The sequence below is a fragment of the Tyto alba genome, unplaced genomic scaffold (assembly GCF_018691265.1).
Source record: "Tyto alba isolate M040663 unplaced genomic scaffold, T.alba_DEE_v4.0 Super-Scaffold_16, whole genome shotgun sequence".
Lineage (NCBI taxonomy): Eukaryota > Metazoa > Chordata > Aves > Strigiformes > Tytonidae > Tyto > Tyto alba.
The window spans coordinates 12,501,216-12,521,026 of NW_024881278.1; the positions used below are offsets into that span (position 1 = coordinate 12,501,216).

Sequence of the window (19,811 nt, forward strand, 5' to 3'; positions counted from 1 at the left end):
AGCATAGTTGTGATCTTTCCATGCTCCTGGGAGAGAAATGTTGACCCAAGAGAATTGTTCCCATTGGGTTTGTTAAGCTGTGGATCCAGTCCCTAGGGAAGCAATAATGTGAGCAAAGTGGTGGGATGTCTGGCTTCTATTTTTATCTCTGTGTCATGGTTTAACCCCAGCCAGCAACCGAGTCCCACACAGCCGCTTGCCTACTCCCCCTGCACGGGGAGAGAATCAGAAGAGTAAAAGTGAGAAAACTCGTGGATTGAGATAGAGACAGTTTAACAGGTAAAGCAAAAGCTGTGTGCACAAGCAAAGCAAACCCAGGGATTCGTTCACCACCTCCCCTGGGCAGGCAGGGGCTCAGCCGTCCCCAGGAGAGCCGGGCTCCCTCACACATAACGGTGACTTGGGCAGACAAACGCCGTCACTCCGAACATCCCCCCCTTCCTCCTTCTTCCCCGGCTTTGCATGCTGAGCATGACCCCACAGGGCCTGGAGTGTCCCTGGGGTCAGTTGGGGTCAGCTGTCCCGGCTGTGTGCCCCCCCAGATCCTTGTGCCCCCCAGCCTGGTGGCTGGTGGGGTGGGGTGAGGGGCAGAAGAGGCCTTGGCTCTGTGCAAGCACTGCTCAGCAGTAACGAAAACACCTCTGGGTCATCAACACTGTTTTCAGCACACATCCAGAACACAGCCCCACACTAGCTACTGTGATGAAAATTAACTCTACCCCAGCCAAAACCAGCACACTCTCTTACTGATCCTCTGAATCCTTTCAGATATGCCCTTCAGACTCTGGGTAAGATTAATCTGTTCAGATGCATCTGAGCTGTTTATCTAGATTCCCATACCTGTTGTAGAGAGACTTCTCCAGAGTAATTAATTTCCTTATAATACCTCTTATAATAGACACCTCCCATAAGATGAGGCATTTAAACTTTGAAGTAATGCCTATTTTTCCCCACAAAGGGATGCTAGATGAGTACCTGGGAAGGCACCTGAAGATAAATGAGATGAATCCCATCCTCTGTGCCTTGTTTTTTCTGAGTCAGCACTAGTGATAATGTTACTTGCAGATTGCCTCCTCGAATGATTGTCATGAGATCCAAGTTGCTTTTCAGATCAGGATCTAGCTGAAATCACATCATTAAGAAGTCTCCTTGAGATGTTTTCCTCACCATTAACTGAAGATATTACCACCAAAAGGACTTATCTTGTTTTTGTTTTACAGTTTGAGGTCTGGCTGTGATGCACTCAGCTTACCCCGTCAGACAGTCCGTCGCACATCGCTTCAGACTGGGGAACAAACTGAACAGCTCAATGAGCTTTACAAGCTCCTGAGAGCCAAGGAGTTTCAGAGACGGATGGAGGGAGCGGTGCTCCTCATAGATTACTGCAAAAGCAGCCCCCAGCTGGTTTCCACTAATATTGTGCGGGTATGTAGGGCCTCTCTATTGCTCCTTTCTTGTTAACTCCCTTCCCAAGGCTGCACCAGTAAAGTTAACTCAGTGTGTCTTGGCACTACATACTCCTTGTTTGGGACAGACTAGTCCCTTCTTACCCAGAATAATTTAATTCAACTCCAGGCTTCAGGGCAAATAATTTCAGTCCAGATGTATTTCTCTGGCAGATGCCTACTGGTTTTGTTCATGAGATGACAGAATTTACTGTTGCTGTAGCTTTTGCTGTCTCTTACCACCAGTTAGGATGAAATAAAGGAAATCCAGCCGCTGAAAACTTGGCAATTATTCTATAGAACTAAAATGGGTTGGGATGGAGGACAGAAGTATCAGGCTGTGTTGATTAAAAAAAAAAAAATTTTTTTAAAGATGCTCCTGTAAACTTTATCTTGTCTTGTGCAGACACAACTCTGCCTATTCACTTCCATCCTCATCCCTTTCCTGTTTGGGCCTGTTCTCACCCTTCCTGGGGGTCTTTTTTCCTCTTTGGAAAGAGGAGGAAGATGGCTAGAGACATATCTTCTCTTCCTTCTCCTCCCAGCAGCTGCTTTTTTCCCCTGTTCCAGAAAACGGTGCCTGATAATGTGGCTGCCGAGGGACTGAACCTGCTCTAATGAGAACTGCATAGCACATTAAACTTCAGAAGGCTACCTGTTAGCTAGACAAATGGACTGGATCCTGAAATGTTCTTCAGAGCCCTGCACTCCTCTAGGTGCAGTTTCTGAGACAGATAAAAGAAAACTTGGATGTCATCCAGCCACAGTTTTCCAAAATCCAAACTAAGCTCAGTATTTGAGATGACTCTGTGGAAAAATGTGCATCATAAATACCTGTCTTCATACGTCTATACCAAAAATAATATTTTGCATTATTAAAATGGGATTAAGTTAATGTTTTATAGGTAGAGAGAAACACAATATGAACTAGCCTGTCCTTACCCAAACCTCTTGATAAAATATGAAAATCTTTTAAACCAGAATGAGGTGGTGCAACCACTACAGTGAGTAGCCCACAGGAAAACAGTGAAATTGTGTTAGGAAGCACTGACCTGGCAGAAAAGAATACATTCATCTTTTACAATTCTGTGTACTTGTTTCTACATCCCTTCTTGAAACAAATTCAGCTTACATGTCATTTGTTTTCTTAACAGATTTTTGACATTTTTGTGCTGAGACTTCAGGATTGCAACAAGAAAGTGAACCAGCAGGCACTGGAGACACTGGCTTTGATAATACCCATTCTCAGAGATGCCTTACACCCAGTGCTAGTCTCTCTGGTAAGAGCAGTCACCAACAACCTGAACTCAAAGCACTTTGGGATTTATGCTGCCGCTGTGAAAGTGCTGGAAGCATCCATTGCTCACCTAGGTAAGGCTGACCTCTGACACTGACTCTCCTCAGCTATGGCTTCTCCATCTTGGAGTTAAGTGAACACCGAGTCTGTTGACAGCTGTTGTCATCTGTGGAAATACCCAGCCGCTGCAAGGTGTTTATGAAGTCCTGCCTGCGTTTTTTCTATCCCAATCTGTTGTATCGTGTTGTGATGCGCAGCTGAATGGATGCTGCTTATCACCTGGGTCATATGTCTGATTATTAATTCAGCACAGAGGACATTATAGGAATTCTAAGTTCCTGCCCGAAGAGCATGAGGGCAGTGACTAACATCTGTCATGACTGTTTTTCTCCCTTCTTCATGCAAAACTGCACGCATTTTGTTTTTATTGAATTGGATTTCTAAGACGTGCTTTCTATTAAGTTTTTATCCACTAAAACAAGATGAAAGGAATGTGCTTTTTCCTTGAAACACATGGTAGGAAGGGTAGTGGAGGCTCTTTGCTCTTGATGGGCTTTGTTCCACATGCTGGCAGTGGCGGCTCTCCTGAGCAGATGCATCTGACCCTTGCAGACCCCAGTATGAAAAGCTTTGAACTTAGTTACTCATTTTGTAGTTTCAAGTAGTAGTTTAGCCATGTAAGGCTCAGATGAAAATGTGCTTTTGAATTCAAAGATTGAGACCTTGAATTTAATAAGATACTGTTATGAAAGATCATACTGGAGATCAGATGCAGGATGAAGTGCTTGTTCCATAGTCAGCCTGGAGGTCTCCATGTGTGTGGGGTTAGAAATGTCCTGGCTCCCTTCTTCCAGAAGGAAAAGGACCCCTTTATCATCCCCTTTTCAGGATGCTTGAGCATGGGGCCACCTGCATGCCTGTTGTTGTAAAATATGTACCTGCAGAAGGGAGAGGCTGAGATCCCGATCTGCCCTGTGTCCCAAACCATGTCTTCTGCTGCCTATGAAGGTTATGCTGAAGCTCTCAGGGATCCTCAGGCTTGTTTCGGCTGGGAGCACCTGCCCTGCAGAGTGCATCTCCAGCCCATCCCTTATCACTGTCCAAAAGCTCTGTGTTTGCATGCTGTGGGCTGATAAATAGTGGCATGTTCTTTCATGGGTAATACTACAGAAGTCTATGTTGGTCTATGTCTTTACAGTTCATCAAAATAGCTTTTAACAGCTACTTTTTGGTTAGTGTATTTGGAAGTATTCCCTTGTGATCTGTTCTAAAAACTGTATGCATGTGGGTAGTATGTATTTCTTAAAAGCTCTCCTGAAGTTGGCTCCCTGCTTCCCCTCACATACCATAGGTTTCAATTTGCCTTAATTTGGAGGCAGTAACCTAAAAATAAGGGAGTCAGAAAAGCAGAAATGAAAGGACAGGAGTAAAGTAGAATGGGATTATACTAAGACATTTTTTCTCTCACCTCAATTTTATGGTTGATATTAATGATTCACAACAATGAGTACAAGGATAGACAACTGGGTGACTCTCTAAGTAAAGGTGGGGCTAGTAGGGCTGGTTGCAGCCAGGGGACACAGCTGAAAACCAGACCCAAGTCTGTAGCAAGTGTTGTTCTCTCACTCTTAGGTTTATCCTTATGCACTTTATTTTAGGCAGCTGGATCCTCCAGGGGATCCAGCTGCAAGGATCTAGTGAAGCATGGTTGATGTTGCCTGGTTTTCTTTTTGTTCACATTTCCATCGGGGAGGAAGACTCATACTGCTCTGTGGAGCTTGCTGGAGGTGTTTAGGTCTGCTCACTGAAACTTCAGTGAAGCGTTTAAAGTTTGGTGAGATGAATCCAGGCCTGAATTCCCCTTTTGATCTTCTGGTGTTGATTCAGCAGCACACTGACAATACTTGTGTTACCACTGTCATCGCTGCAGCTGTGACCAGAAGTTTTTGATCCCTGGGGGTCTTCATCTGTTGTTTACTCCAGCTCTGACTTCTGTTGAAATGTGAGATGAGAGCTGGTGTGTGCATACTTATGCATGCAAGGAGTTTGGTTTTGAAAAGCTGAATGCCATCAGTAAAAGCGTTCACTGAGAGTTTTTTATGCTGATTAAAATCTACTACAGAAAAGCAGGTTCCACATAAAGTATTTGGGTTCTATGGTTGATGACAGGTTTGCAAATCACTCACATGATTTACGATATATATCAAAGGACCTAAATTCCTGCCGACTGTAACTGGTGAGCTGGGTAACCAGAAACTGGTGATGCAGTCCTTATGCACCAGTTCCCAGACAGGCTTGACTGTGTACAGGCATTTCCTCAAAATCCCAGGAGCCTTTGGCTCTGTGCTACTTGTCTGTTTTGGTACAGAAGGAGCTGAACAATAAATCCTGGAGTATAACTTTGCTAGAATTCAGGGACAAAGGGATTTTTGGAGGTTGTTTGGGCCCAATTTGACTTCCCAAATGGATTGCTTTGCTGTTGGCATGAAGGGACACTGGCCCATCAGAGCTTCTGCAGAACTGCTTTCTGGAAGGCTTTACATTATAAGCATTAGCTGGTCCTGTCTATTTTCCACCTTTCTTCTTTGTCTTCTTTTTACAAAAGGGAATTTATGATTTGCCAAGTTCATTTCTTTAGAACAAACAGGTATAAATCCAGCTGTAAATGATGGCTTGTTCCACATGTTGTTCTGCATGGGGCAAGATTGCTATAGCCAATAACTACATAGCCAAGGTCTGCTGTAAATTCTCTTGCCGTGCAGATTTATGTCAGCCGTGAAAATGCAGCACTGGGTGAATATGCCTGAAAAATTTAGTGTTGAAGAGGCAGGTCTTAAAGGGGAATTAACAACTTCCTCCACATCAGCTGCTTTGGGAACTCAGTGAATTTGCTGACCGGCTGCCTTTCTGTGTCCCAAGTAGGTTTGTCCCTGATCGTGAAGTGGGGAGAAGGGTGTGAGACCTGTACAGCTCTTGGCCCTTACCCATTTTTTGTGGTGCCTTGGAGAAGGTTAGGGAAAAGTTGCAGAATTCTGCTAATAGAGGATGTGGCAAACAGATCCCTTCAGGATTTTGTATGGAGCTTTCTATCATTCCCAACTTACCAATTCTGAGAAATCACTGTAAATTTTCCATGCTGGCAGATGCCAGAACAGAAGAAAGGCACATCTGTCTTGCATCACACTGTCTTTACCCAGAGACAGGTTCAAACAAACAAGGTGAGATATATTTTTTTGGTTCTGCTCATTTTTATGGATGTTTGTAAAAATTCAAACAGGCAACTGAATTGCAAATATTTCAGAATTCAACACCTAGGGCTTTATTGGGGAAAAGACGGCTCTACTGGAAAGCTGCATAAGCAAAACCTTCCTATATGCTTTAAAATTGCCTGCCTTTACAATTTAAAATCAAGTGGCAAATGACAAAACCCCCCCAAGAACTCTAAAGGATTGTGCAATGCTCCTAGCTTAGAGTAAGTGAGTGCAATGTTTTGCCCCATTGCTGCACTTGGTTTCATATCTAAGAGCCCCACTATTCCTGAGACTGTGTTGTCATGCCTTAGATTCTGAGTTTTAAGTGACACTTCCTCATTTGTTACCTTTAATGAACCATGCAAAAATGCAAGCTGGTTAGAAAATTGCTTGATTGCTCAATGTAAAAACAAAAATGAAAATCAAAACTAAAACCAAACACCCACACCCACACCCCCACACACATACCCCCATTCCCGAGACCAAAATTCTACCTACAAACTCATTTGTTTTGAGATAGCTCCAGAATTGCTTATTTAGCTTAACCTTGACATTGGCTTGTATGTCCCCAGCTGAAGGCCACACACGTTCCTTAGCTGTGACCCTAATCCCACTCGAGGGAGCCACCTTGTAGATGGGAGCGAATCAGCAAATCAAGGCTCAGTGCAATGGGACCACGACATAGATCTTGCTCCCCTCTGACATCTGTCTTACCTTGTCGTCTGTCATGAAAGAAATGCCCTTCAGATGGCCCCTGCCTGACACCAGGGTGAGGAGTCGGGCCAGCAGCCCCGGTAGCTCCCGGAGGAACCAGCCCTCTGCCAGAGGGGAAGGGAAATGTCCCCCGAAGGTGTTAACGTAGCAAAGAGGGGAACGCAGTGAAAGGGAGAGTGCGGAGATGCAGATGCTCCTGTTGCTCATATTGCACATGCTGGGCTGCCTGTCCTGTGGCCAACAGGTTTAGCTAATACGTAGTGCAGAGAATTAAATCTAAGTTAATAAGAGTTCAACTGCCTGCCGCCTTGTTTTCTCTAACAGCCAATTAAAAGCTCCTCTGTCTTTGGTCTCTCAAGGAAGCTAAAGTAATGGCTGGGTAAATTTGTTATTGACTCGCGCTTTACTGTTTCAAAATACACAGGGCATTTGAAACCCTTAAATCGAAAGGTAAATATTGCCTATACACTTAGATTCCTAAAAAAACAAGCAAACAGTTCCCCATCACCTACCCAAACCCCAAGTGTTCCCCTGAAAATCTGTGTAGATACTGATATTAACGATTAATTAACATTTCATGCTCCTTCAAGTTCTCCAGATCACAGGGTGGTTTTTTCAAACGAGCAGCTGTCAGGTAGCTCTCTGGGGAGGAATAGCAAGTATGAAACAGCATCTGCCAACGCTGCAAGAGTGTGAGGCAAAAAGTGAAGTGTCTGTTTAAAAAGGTGAATGAGAAGAGTGTAATTACCAAAGCAGAAGCTTAATTAGGATGGCAGGATCAGTTCTTTACTACACACTTGCAAGAAGATCATTAGGGAATTCCTTTTTATATCTCAAGCAAAAAGGAGAGCACTTAATAGCACAGTGCTACTTAAAACCACTTCGGGATTTGTCTCTGTAGTGGTTCACAAAGAAGTAGGTTGCTTATCGGTGCCACTCCTGGTGACACTGCGAAGTATCGTAGTGCATCCCACGCGCATTCTGCCTCCAAGAAAAGCTTTGCTTGACTTTCCAAAGCAGTAAGACTGGAGGCTTGCAAACCAACCCAGGCAACACTTTGTAAATTAAAACAAGACCCCAAATCAACAACAGACAGCACAGGAAAAACTAAAATACGTAAGACAGCCGAATATTGGGAAATCAGTTTGTTTTCCAGTCTCTCTGCCAAGATCTGATTTGAGAGATGTTACAAGAGCCCCTGAGAGCAGATGGTATTGGCAGTGAGCAGTAGTTCTCTCTTGTATGAGTAACTTGGAGTCTTGTTTGTAGATCCCAACAGGTAACTTAAAGATTTAGCACCAGCTTATCCTTAAAGTGTGAACGGATGTGTGTACTTTTGAGCCTTCTCACTCTGCCTTAGAGGAGGGAGGAGGTCACTTCTGCAAAGCTCTGGGATGCAAAACCTTTTCACTGCTTACCTGTGATATAATGTGACATATTTAACACAGCTCCTTGTACAGCAGTCAACTTTGTATTTACAAATGTGAAATGAAAGCTTTTCTTTTTGAATTTAAAATGCCCCCAAGCAAGCAAGCAGAGAAGAAGAAAAGGACTCAGAAAATTGCAGAAATTTTCTTTATTTTACAAATTGCAGTTAACTCCCTCCTTCCCCCCTCACCCCCTTTCTTTTTCCTGATAACCTCAGAAGAGTGAGCAGAAATAAATGTTTCTCTTTCAGATAACAGATTGCTGCTGCAAGCACTTGCCCACCGAGTGTGTCTCCTCAGCGGCCAAGCTCTGCTGGATGTCACAGAATATATCTCAGGTATCGCCCGCTTTAGCTAATCTCCACTTCTAAGTCAAGAATTTTTCAGAGAGAACACTTAGAGGGAATGTCTCCGAATAGACCATGCAGTAGCTCATCAAACATCAGAAGGTTCTGAGCTTGTCCCTCCTGCAAAGCACACGTAATAGATGTATTTGGCAGGAGTTTGCCCAGCTGCTGCAGAGGCGTGCAGCATGTGAGATGAGGACGGCACTCGGGCTCTGGTGCTGAGCTCTCACTGGGGCATCTCAGGACCTGCCTCCAGGAAAAAGAGGGGCTAAAAATACCCTGGCTGGCTCCTCTCTTTGAATGACAGTACAGTAAAGGTCATGGACCTGTAAGAGGTCCCTTTTCTAAAGCAAACGATCATCCTGTAGGAAAAACTGTGGTAAGTGGTATTTCTGGAGGATCAGTTCAGTCTGTCATCATGGGATTCTCATTTTCCTGTTGGAAACTTTTGAGGCTGAATTCTGCAGAGCCAGGGGGTCATAGCATAGGTGAAAAACTGAACACACATTACAGGCAAGGAATTTGTGCAAGGCAGGATTTGGGGGCGGGGGGGCAGAAGTGGGCCATTCATCCCAACTTCCCAGCTCATCCCACTGAGGCTCTCTGCCTGTGTTGCAGATATGACATTGGACTCTGAGCATTTCAGTCTATTTCTATATCAGCGGTGTCTGACACAATACAAATGCAGCTGATAATTGATTTATAATAGCAGCTTGCTATGTCAGCATAAACCAAGGAATGGAAAAATTTATAATCTCAATATATACTGGAGAAGACTATTTATAGCCTTGCTTCAGTTAGGGCTAAATCCACTGCTAATTATGCCAGCGTCTTTTAATCCAAGGTTTAACACACTTTGCTTCTTCATTATGAATCTCAAAAGGGCATGTTTAGCCATAGCAAATGTAAAAGGGCCTTTAAAGATAATTTGAATAAAGTAAATCTCCATAAACATAGAATTTAATTTTACAGTTATTTTAATTTCTTTTTCAAATAAAGCATTTGAACATAAATTGGGACTACTTTAGAGATAGCAGATGTTCTCTCCGGGATTTAGTGAAAACAGACAGCTTTTTCTCTTCTGAAGCTCCATAGTGACCGCTGTGTTTAATAGCATTTAAATTCAAATTAACTCCCATTTTAAAATAGGTACCATAACCATTTTTCTGCTTACCAGAATTGGTTTTAGGTACTTTCAGGAGCTGTTTAAATGTTGATGACTTATGCTAGATTAACAGCCTAGAGAAAATTATGGTCCTTCCACTACAGAATAATAAGTGGTTACTGCATAACATTTCCACTGAAAAGAAAACAAGAACTTTGTCTCCAGACCATTTTATATCTTGATCTCTCAGCAAAATCTGCCATGCAAGGAGCCTATTGGTAGTAAATTTTTGTTTATATTTAATATAATTCAGTTCAGAAAATGAGCTGAGAGCAGACTTCAGAGAGAATGAAAGGGAATGCTTGTTTTTCAGTTAAATTTCAGCTCCTTGTATAAGATTTTTTCTATCTCTATTCCCCTATTTCAGGGAACATTATGAGGGTAAATGCCATTAAAATTGTGAGATGTTCAAATGTCATGGCAATGGGGTCTGGGTAATTATCTAAGGCATCCTGAAGTTTGAAACGGCTGTTCATTAGAAGACACCAAGTATGAGGGAAAAAAAGCTCAAATTAGACCATTCTGCCAAAGACATCAGTTAGTCACTGATGTTTCTAATAAAATTGTCAAGCAGCACACATCTTTTGGGGGCTGGAGTTTTGAAGTGTGGTATAATACTGCCGTTTACTGTGTGACACTAAGCAAAGGGAGCTGCCAGATTAGACTTTTGGCATTTTTCATCAAAGGTCACAAAAAACGTAATCATCCTTTTTATTAGAAATCTTTCAATTACTTCTCTAAGCTGCATTTCAAAATCTTCAGCAGCTGGTTTAGACAACTTCTTAATGGAAATAAACAGCGAATTGACATTTTTGTCATTTGTAATGCAGAACTGGATAATGAAATTATTTACAAAATGTGTATGATTCACTTTGCTAAGTTTATCATGTATACAAAGCCTCTGATTTGGAAAAATTAAGGTCCTCAGAGGTTGGTTGTGCTGTTTGGCGGATGATCAGCTACTGCTGCCTGTTTCTGGATCATCAGGCTCTTTGTGCTTGCTGGTATCAGCCAGGAAAGGCTTCCAAGAACCAAAACCAAAGGTAGGTTCTTGTTTGCAGTAAGGTTGTTAAGAAGCTTGTCTCTCTTGCCTGGCAGTGCTTGTGGCATCTGTTTATCCCCGGAAACCCCAAGCTGTCAAGCGCTACGCCCTGCCTGTGCTCTGGTTCTTCCTGGGAAACAAGATCCTGCCTGTCCGAAGCAGCAACGTCAGGGCTGTGGTCACCAAGCTTGCACAGAGCCTCTACCAGGTGATGGGCTTGAGCCTGAAGGAGCATGCCGCCAGCCAGCCTAAGCACGTGGCAAAGAACCTCTTGGACATTGTGGACCTGAATGTCAGCTGAAGGCTTGGTGCGCTCCAGGAAGCTGGTGGAGAGGTGCTGAGAGGGACAGGGGGAGGCAAAAGTGGACAACGGGGGTGGTGGCATTGGTTTTATTCTGTGTTTTTGAAGAACGGGATTAACCCTACAGAGTTTATGTTACAGACGTACATAGTATATTTTGATGTAGGCTTTTAAAAAATAATAAAAAATAAAAGGAAGTATTTTTTGAGACTTTTATATCTTGAGCTCATGTTCCCTAAGAAGTTTGCATAGATACCAAAAAAAATAAAACCCTGTGTGTAAATGCAATTTGTAACTGTAAAAAGGAAAATAATATATTTATATACATACTTAAAAAATAAGAGATGAGCATATATATGGTTTTTTTTGTTTTTTTTTTTTTTTTTACTTACAAAGTAAGAGATGGGCTCTGGAAGCCTAGGGGCTATAGGATTAGATGGCTTGATTTGGGAAGTAGAGAATGACAGACCAGGACCTGCTAGCCCAGAGGATTATGTGGTGGGGTTGTCGGAGGATGTGCAGCTCACTGTATGTGCCAGCGTATGCCTTAGGTGCCAAGCTATCAGGTGGCCCCTTTGCAAGTCTCTGGTAGCTGCTGATGAAATAGCAGATACCCAACATGTCCAGGTCAAGCTCACAACAGCAGAAATCTCCCCGGCTGCACTGAGATTTTCTTCCCCTTTCAGGGGATGCATTTTTGTCTGTAGTCCCCTGTGCTCCCCCGTGCAATGGACTGATGATGCGGTGAGGTGACCAGTACCATCCGACTGCCTCCCAGCACCCTGGGGAGGTGCAGGAGAGGGGCTCGGGGCAGGGGGCTGTGCCACCTTGCAGGGGTGCTGGGTGACACACGGGGTGCTGGGCAGTGGGTGGGCTGAGGGTGCCCTACAGAAGCTGGGGAGAGGTAAGATGTAGTCAGGCGTAGTGGGACAAGATATAGTTTTTAAAAATATATACATTTTCTAAATGTCTTTTTCTGCCTTTTGAGAAGGGTTTGTCTTATATGCGGACCAATTAAGCATTTCTGAACCTGAGATTCAGGAAACTGAGGAAGGGATGGGCCGGTCCTTCACCATACAAAGGTTTGGAAGCACAAGGGGAGAAATGGTGAGAGAAGAGAGGAAGGGCTGAAAGCAGCAGGTTTTGGTGCATCTGAATAGGCAGATATGAAAACAGAGTAACCTGGTCTGCATTCATACAATACTCAGTATACTGGCACAGTTTTGAAAGAAAGAAAAATGGAAGTTTTGGGGAGAAGAAAAAATAGGAAAATAACAGCATGAAACACATTGGGCCCATGGAAGGTTAAAAGAGCTTTGACAGCTTCTTGACAGGTACAAGGACCTTGTATGAAGCTGGGAGGCCAAAGAATACTCCAGGGAGATCTGCCCATCTCAGGGGTCTTATATTTATTTGCTGCATTGTTTGGTATGTCTAAAGCTATACAGGACTCCAGCTTGCCAGATACTATTATTGCATTGGGTCACCTCTTAAGGAATCTCTTTTTTTCTTCTTGTTATAGTACTAAAGTGGCGAAATGATTTAGTAGACTACTCTAAAAGGTTTTTTGCTGCTGATTTGTGTTTTTAACTCCCAACTTTTGGTAGCGGGGAGTACTCAGGAACTCGTCTCTGTGAAGTCTTGGCATGTGATCTGGGCTCTGAAACACTGGTATTGCTGGGGATCCTGCAGACCCTGATGGAAGCCATAGTCCTTGGAGCTCTGCTAGAGCATTTTGGAATTTAGCATCTTGAGAAGTTTTTCTAACAGCTTACCAGAAATGGGAATAGCCTGGCAGCGTGCAGTTGTTTTGCAGGTATGACAGGGCTCCACAGAGTGTACGTGTGCATCCAAATGCTATGGGTGAAATACTGGAGAATGTTAGAGGGTGGCTGAGTTTAAATTAACTATGTCATTTCATTAAGCACCTGCAGTTTGCTACTGCTCGAGATCTATTTTAACAGGCAAATGTTTTTCTTCTTTTAGCAGTTGGCATCTGTAGAGGGCCTCCCGGTTTTGCTTATTCTACCTCAAAAGTCGTCCTGTTCTTTCCCTCCTCTGCAGATCATTCCCTCTGGAGCCCCATAAATGCTGCTATGCACATGCTACTTTTGCTGGGCTGAATAAAACCTCTTTGGTTTTACTTTCTCCTTGGCTATGTTTGGGCCCTTGGGAATGTGGGGGGAAGTATCTGCATTTGGGACTAAAAAAGAGCTTTTGTGCACATCATATGAGGTCTCCCAGAGCCTGTTTTTATGCGTTTAGTTGTAGTACCTGCAAAGTAGGTTTGAAAAGTAACCCATGTAACTGGTTCCTTAACTCTCTTTTGGCTTCAAGCGTTGCTTTCATGCATACTGTTCCCCACAGTCAATGAGAATAAAGCATTGCCTGCTGGTACCTATTTTCTGTCTAGGTGTTTTCTTTTATTAACTCTCCAGCTGAGGCAGTTTCCTTGTGAGGGGGACACTCCTACCACTGTGAGATCAAATTTAGCTGACAGTGTGGCTGTCTGCACTGACAAGCAGGGGGGCTAATGGGGAGGAGTTAATTCAGCTCAGGTGAGCTCTCCTGCCATGTTTGCACAGGAATACCTCTCAGAAGTTGTTAAGAAGCTGCTAAGGTTTCTGGATGATAGAAACAAAAGGCAAATCACTGTTGGACCTTCTTCCAGCACTGGTAAGAATTTAAATATTTATTTTTTCTAACTTATTTTTATTATAATTTTATTGCAGAAGTCTCATCAGGGAGGAGACTGCAAGCTGCACTTGCAGAGCCTGTTTAAGTCATTTAATAGTTTCATTTAATGTGCAGTGCAGCTGCTAACCCACAGAAGTTAGTATAGCACAAGGAATGTGTGCCAATTGTGTACCTTGCCTTACTCTCACCCTACATTCTGTCAGAGCCCAGAGACAGACCCTGGATCTCACAAATGGTTCCTCTTGCTTGCTGAAGGTAAGAGGAGTTGTCATCACGGGAAGGCAGGGAATAAATGGTAACGTGGCTTCTACCATGAAGGAGTGAAGAAAGCTTACGTTCCCCCACACAGTAGGAAGCGAGCGGTCCTGTGCCACCTGCCTGTGCAAGGGGGCATTAGAGCTCTGAAGTTGCATGAGCAGAAGGGACTGGTGTATGTACTCTGAACCTAGTCTACAAAATCCATCATTTCCTCAAATGGGCATTTTCTTCTCACCAAGAATCAAACCACATGCCTGGTGGCATGGCTTGTCTGCTCTTCAGAGTGCTTGTGCCACGCGTATGTGTTAGCTGGAGCTGCAATCTCCCTGTGGAAATGCAGCCACAAACTTCTGCAGGAATGTAAATGCATGAACCTGGCAGCACCAAGAAGACATTGGGATGGGTATGGTATGGAAAAATGAATGGCAGATAGGGAGGGAGGATAAGGAAGGAAGGGTGAACCTGAAGTCTGATGCAAAGGCTGAAGTCTCCTGTTGTAAATAATGTTGATGCTGCCTCGTGGTGTTGCTGTGAAAGGTGGGGCAGAGAATTAAAGAATGCACCTGAAGGGAGCTGCTTTTGCAGAGGTGCAGCTGGGTCATGGAGTATATTAAGGTGATTCTGGTGGAGTTTGCTCTTGCCAAGGTTAAAGGTGGGCTTGGGAAGCAGCTGTTGAAGTCTCTCTCTCAGGCGGAGGGAGGGGGGCTCCACTGGGGTGGCTATTTTCATCTTTGTTAAATAGTGATGATGGGAATAAAAGTGGTTGCATTGCTACCAAATCTCTGACAGCTGACGCTGAGTCCTGATACTGTGATACTGCCTTTGATACAGGCAGAGGTGAGAAAACCACTCTAGTTAAAATTAGAATTGACCTGAACCTTTCAGCCTCCACTCTGCCTTGGTATCTTTAGCCAAAAAAACCCGGTATCTTTGACGAACAAACTGCTCCTTTGTACCCTGAAAAGCCCTCCCCGCCACCCCCCACAATGTTTCTGAATGTAATTGGCCGTGGTAAAGGAGCTTGTAAAGCCTCTCTCTGTGCTGATAGCTGCGCCCTGGATAGATGAAGGCTGTGCTACTTTCACAGCCCCTTAGCGTGTTTCACCTCTGCTGCATCTGAGAGCAGAAAGCAAAAGCCCCTTCCCCTTTGGAGGCTGTGGTGAAGGCTGCAGGACGCGCAGGGCAGTCGCTGGGACGGACAGACGTGCCCAGCGGCCGGCGCTGCGGCCAGCCCAAGCTTGCAGGCACAGCCTGCAATGTCACGTCCCTTGTGAGTCACCTGCTGCTGCTCCAGATTGCTCCGCAGACACACGCGCGCATCTATACGCACACGTCTGTGCGTGGAGACACTTCCTCTACACAGTGGTCCTCCTCTGTGTATACTGTCAGTGTATATAATATATTAGGCTGTAAAACTGTTCAGTGTTGACACGTTTCTGTCGGTGCCAATATTCGAATAGCAGTACGTGTTATTTCAAGAAGGGAAATTGGGTATACCACTAAGATGACTCGCATATGGATGTAATTGTGCCAGTGCTAGGATCCCTATTGCTTTGACTGGCAGTTTTTTAGCTTCAGTATCACCCAGTGCAAACCAAACACGCTCCTGTTTCCCCAGGGAGCAGCTGCCCTCCAGCTAAGTCAGCCGGACGCTCTGGTGGGTCCCTTGCAGGCTGGAGCTCTGCCGCAGCGGGCCCCGCCGCGCAGCCGCTGCAGGAACTGCTGCTCCACTCTGCAGGGATCCTGCAATTAATGCGCCACTTGAAGGCACTGGTAGCACCGTGCGGCCTCTCCCGGCCCTGCCCAGGGCTTGTAGTAGTTCACATTTTAGACCTCTAGGAAGCTACTTTTTTTTTTTTTCCCCAAACTTACAGATTGCTCTTGTCCCAGTAAGAGTTAGCTGAAAATCTTCCTCAGTGCAATTCCAATACGCAGTAAATCTGTACCGCTGTATCCTTTTCTCACTGGCCCTCTCTTACTCTTCCTCCTTTGCTATGGCTTGTGTCATCTGCTGCTACTATTGATTATTTGGCATTACAATGGTGCCTTTTATTTACACGGTTGGGGAACGACATACCCAAAAGGTCCCGTATAGAATAAAGTTTTCTAACTAGGTGTATTCTGTGCTCACAATAGACCTGAACAAAGAAAAGTTGGCCCAAATCCCAAAGCTTTGCACATTTGCAATCTCAGTCATTTCTGTCTCATAGCTGTCTTCAATCACAATTTTTTATGTAAGAAGTTGAAATGTATTTCACTGGGAAAAGATGCACTGCTTTTGAAAAGGCATATATATATATATTTACCCAGGACAGCAGTCAAGTAGTGTTGTTTGTAACTCATTTGCAGAAGGACGTGTTGACCGTGAGGCCAATAACAGGTGAGAAGGGTTTCTCAAATCTATTTATACTCCAGCCTGGGTGCCATTCAGCCCAGAGCTATGTGATAATTTATTGCTGTGGGTCAGCACTTGCCAGCATAATGAATTCCTGCATAGCTGGAACAAGCACTTCTGGGTTCGGCTTTGACTCTTGGTGGACTGCATGATCATTGACAGTGCTGCCTTTTAAGAAATTATTTACCAGTTTCATTTCATAATCATTTGAATCTTTTAAGCTTACATTTTAATTTGTTGCTGCCATTATTCCTCTGCCTTAGGGAAAAACCCTTCACAGCCCAGTGCAAACTGTAACATTTTGACAGCAAATCCTGCATGGTTGCCAGTTTCTGACATTACAAAAGAAAAAGCATGTGTGATGTGTTAATTAGTCTTTCTGAAGGAAAAAAATCTATTTTATGTGCCTGCATGTGTTTGCTTAGCTATGAATCTAATCCTGGCCTAGTAAAGCCCAGGCAGGGTAGCACACTGCAGGGAAAAACAGTCCATGAACTTATAGGGTTGCCATTACCAGCACAGTGAATGTGTCCTTTCGGGTTTTCCTTGGGGAAAAAATTAGGGAAACAAACTGCCTGTTTGCCCCCCTTCCCAGCCCCAATATCCTCTCAAATCTTTTTAATACATCTTAGTAAAGGCAGTGAAATATTACACCTACCTGCACAGCCACTGTTTGAGGGGTGACATTTTTTTCTCTCCTTAAAGTCATTGCTCCATCATACCAGAAACATTTCTTAGTCTTCAAACGTGGTAATAAACAAACGTGGCTGATGCGTGGTTCTCCTGATGATGCTTTGGAATACTGGTAAGTGCTTGGCTTACAAAACTGAATTTAGATGTATCTCAGGTCTTGGCTCAGTTTTATGCAAATTTAGAAGGAAAAGAAAATTTGAGATAGAAAACTTGAGATAATTGGATCCATTGGGCCCTGTGCTAGCTTTCTGTTTACCTTTCTGCAGAACTGGCCTGACATCCCCAAAGGGGTGGGTGTGAGGTGGTCAGCCCCAGCGCTGCCGCTTTGTGCTTCTGGAGCACATCAGCCTCCTGGGAAGCATCATCCAAAGAATAGAGAAAGCTCACACAAGTCCTCCTCTCCTTTTCGCTGCAAGGAGTCTGATTTAAACTTGTCAAAGGACTCTTAAAGTTATTAGTATACTATTTAAAGAAGTAGCTTTCTATTTTTGCTGGTCTGTAAACAACCTCTGAGGAGGTTACAACAAGCTTCGTTGTGTGTTGGGAGTAGACAGGCTGCAGAGCCATTGGTCAGGCAAGGGAAACTGGGAATACACCAAGTATCTAAATGCCTACTGCATTCCTCATGCTGTGGTGTTTCCAGGGGCTTTTTTTTCTGCAGAAAAACTTAATCTAGCTCTTTGGCTGTCAAGGGAACTCTGTGGGGCTGGAAATGGGAAATAGTTGATTTGCCTGGACTAGCACAGCTCAGAGATGCAGTACATGCTTTTTCCCTCTCTTGGCTATTGGTAGGATAAGTAGTTCTGAAGTACTGAGTTTTTCAACACAAAGAATGTAGAATTGTAACTTTTTAAAAAATTGTCCATCGTGTTTTCTATATTATTTCTTTATTTTGCACCTTAGAGATACCCTGTTACCAGCTGTTGTTGTAAATTTGTATGTCAGGTCTCTTATGATAATTAATGCATGTATGTATATGCATGTGTTTTCTCTGAAATATAAAGTTGAAAAGGTCTGCATGCATATCAGGTTGTTGATAAAAACCTCAGTATTCAAAAATGTCCATAAAAATGCACTGCCTTGTGCCCTGACTGACCATGTTAACTATATTTACAAGCGAAGAGACACAAAGCTTCAAAGTGGAGGAAAACATATAAAAAAATAATAAAAAAAAAAGAAAGCCATTGTATTGTACTGGCAGGTTTAATTTCCAGTTTGGATGTAAGAGATATTAAAGTAATATTAGTTATAAGAGGAGATAAAGCTGCAAGATAAAAATAATTGCCCTGTTAGATTGGCTACTTAGAGTCACATTTAAAAGCCAAGCAGCTAGTGAATTTGTTGATTTAAGTTTTATCTGTAGAGTCATCTTGGCCTTGCTATGTATCTTTGTGTGTCTGTTGGAATGCCTAGAAAGTTTTGTTCACAGCTTTACAGTTACTTCTCTAGGAAAGGACAGGTCTTTGTTAGCATCCTTAGGCTTCAGCTTTAGTTCATTTGTATATTAAAGACCCAATGGTTCAGTAGTAGTAATAATAATAAATGAAGGGCAGCCTATAACATTGAAAGCTTTCAGTTTCTCTTTAATTGCTATATAATCAACTCATCTATGCCTCAAGGAAAACTTTATTAAAGCAGAAGGGATTCATATTGAGTAAGATAGGCTTATCGCCCCTTTCTCCTTTAAAATAACCTTGATAAAGGGTGTACCTTGTACAGTCTACTTCCAGAAATCCTCACAAGGTTACTTAACGCAGTCACAGGGTTGTATATTAGTAAAGAAAGAGAAAAGAGTATGATGAGGAGAGGTGAGAGGCCAGATTTTAAAATTCAGAATGCCAGAAAAATAGAGAGCAATTAGGGGCAGTGAGGGCTGTAGATAATTCTGTGCTAGCAGTGATGACACAGGGTAAATGCAGGGCGGTCATATGTGAAGTGAGTGGAAATGGGATCAGAGGGATAATGTGGTTCTGGGTCTTGACCACCTTGTCCTGCTGAGTATTTACTGTCTGCATCTGCACGTCTGTTTTTTTGACGTTGATATTTTCATTATTCATCCAAAAAGGGCAGTGGGCAAGAAATGCAAACTTGGGATCTTTGCTCCCAATCTTCAGGTGATACAGTTGTGAGTTTCTATTAACCTTTGCCTTTACCTGAGGACAGCAAGGAAGTGAGACCCTAATCCATACTCTGTAAGCATTATGAAACCTCCAGGATCTTGCCCAGGAAGATCAAACTCTCAGTTTGAAGTTCATACCTGCAACATGCATCTCTACATACTGTAGTCCTGATGGCACTGAGTATATCTAATGTGGAAGGAATAATGATTTGCTCATCTAGAAGAATTTCTCTTCAGGAGATGTTGGCAGTTCCTTACTGATGAGACGTGACAGTAAGAACGGGTTATTTTATCTCTGTTCTGTGATTTCTTTGCTTCCTATAGCAAAGGGGATAACTTCTCAGAATATTTCTCTTAAAGATAAAGCTTCATAAATGATTATGAAATGCCTCAGATGTTAAGAGGTGTGGGCAGTAATACACTGTTTTTATTGATAACCTGCATAACATTCTCAAACATATTGCTAATATCTGAGATAGTTCTTGAAGTCAAATAAAGCAACTGGAGTGTGTATCGTACTTTGGTGTTCTAGTTATCTTCAGATGCCAAGGGTATGAAATGACAAGTCCCTTAAAGGTCTTGAGCAGTGTCACTGGAAGCAGGGGCAGCTGCCAGCTCGTTGAAGGTCTGCAGATGAAGTGCAGCAGGGAGCTGTTAGCT

General features: G+C 43.4%; 1 protein-coding gene across 2 annotated transcripts in view; it reads left to right on the forward strand.

Annotated features, from left to right (window-relative positions):
- TOGARAM2 (TOG array regulator of axonemal microtubules 2) overlaps window positions 1-13,390 on the forward strand; it is a 53,982-nt gene extending 40,592 nt beyond the window's left edge. For both annotated transcript variants that reach the window (XM_032989311.2, XM_032989312.2), the window contains 4 exons: window positions 1,221-1,425; window positions 2,600-2,816; window positions 8,386-8,472; window positions 10,745-13,390. In XM_032989311.2, coding sequence (XP_032845202.2) covers window positions 1,221-1,425; window positions 2,600-2,816; window positions 8,386-8,472; window positions 10,745-10,989 — 754 coding nt within the window. In that variant the 3' untranslated portion in view covers window positions 10,990-13,390. The remainder of the gene's footprint in view (window positions 1-1,220; window positions 1,426-2,599; window positions 2,817-8,385; window positions 8,473-10,744) is intronic.
- The last annotated feature ends 6,421 nt before the right edge of the window (window positions 13,391-19,811 follow it).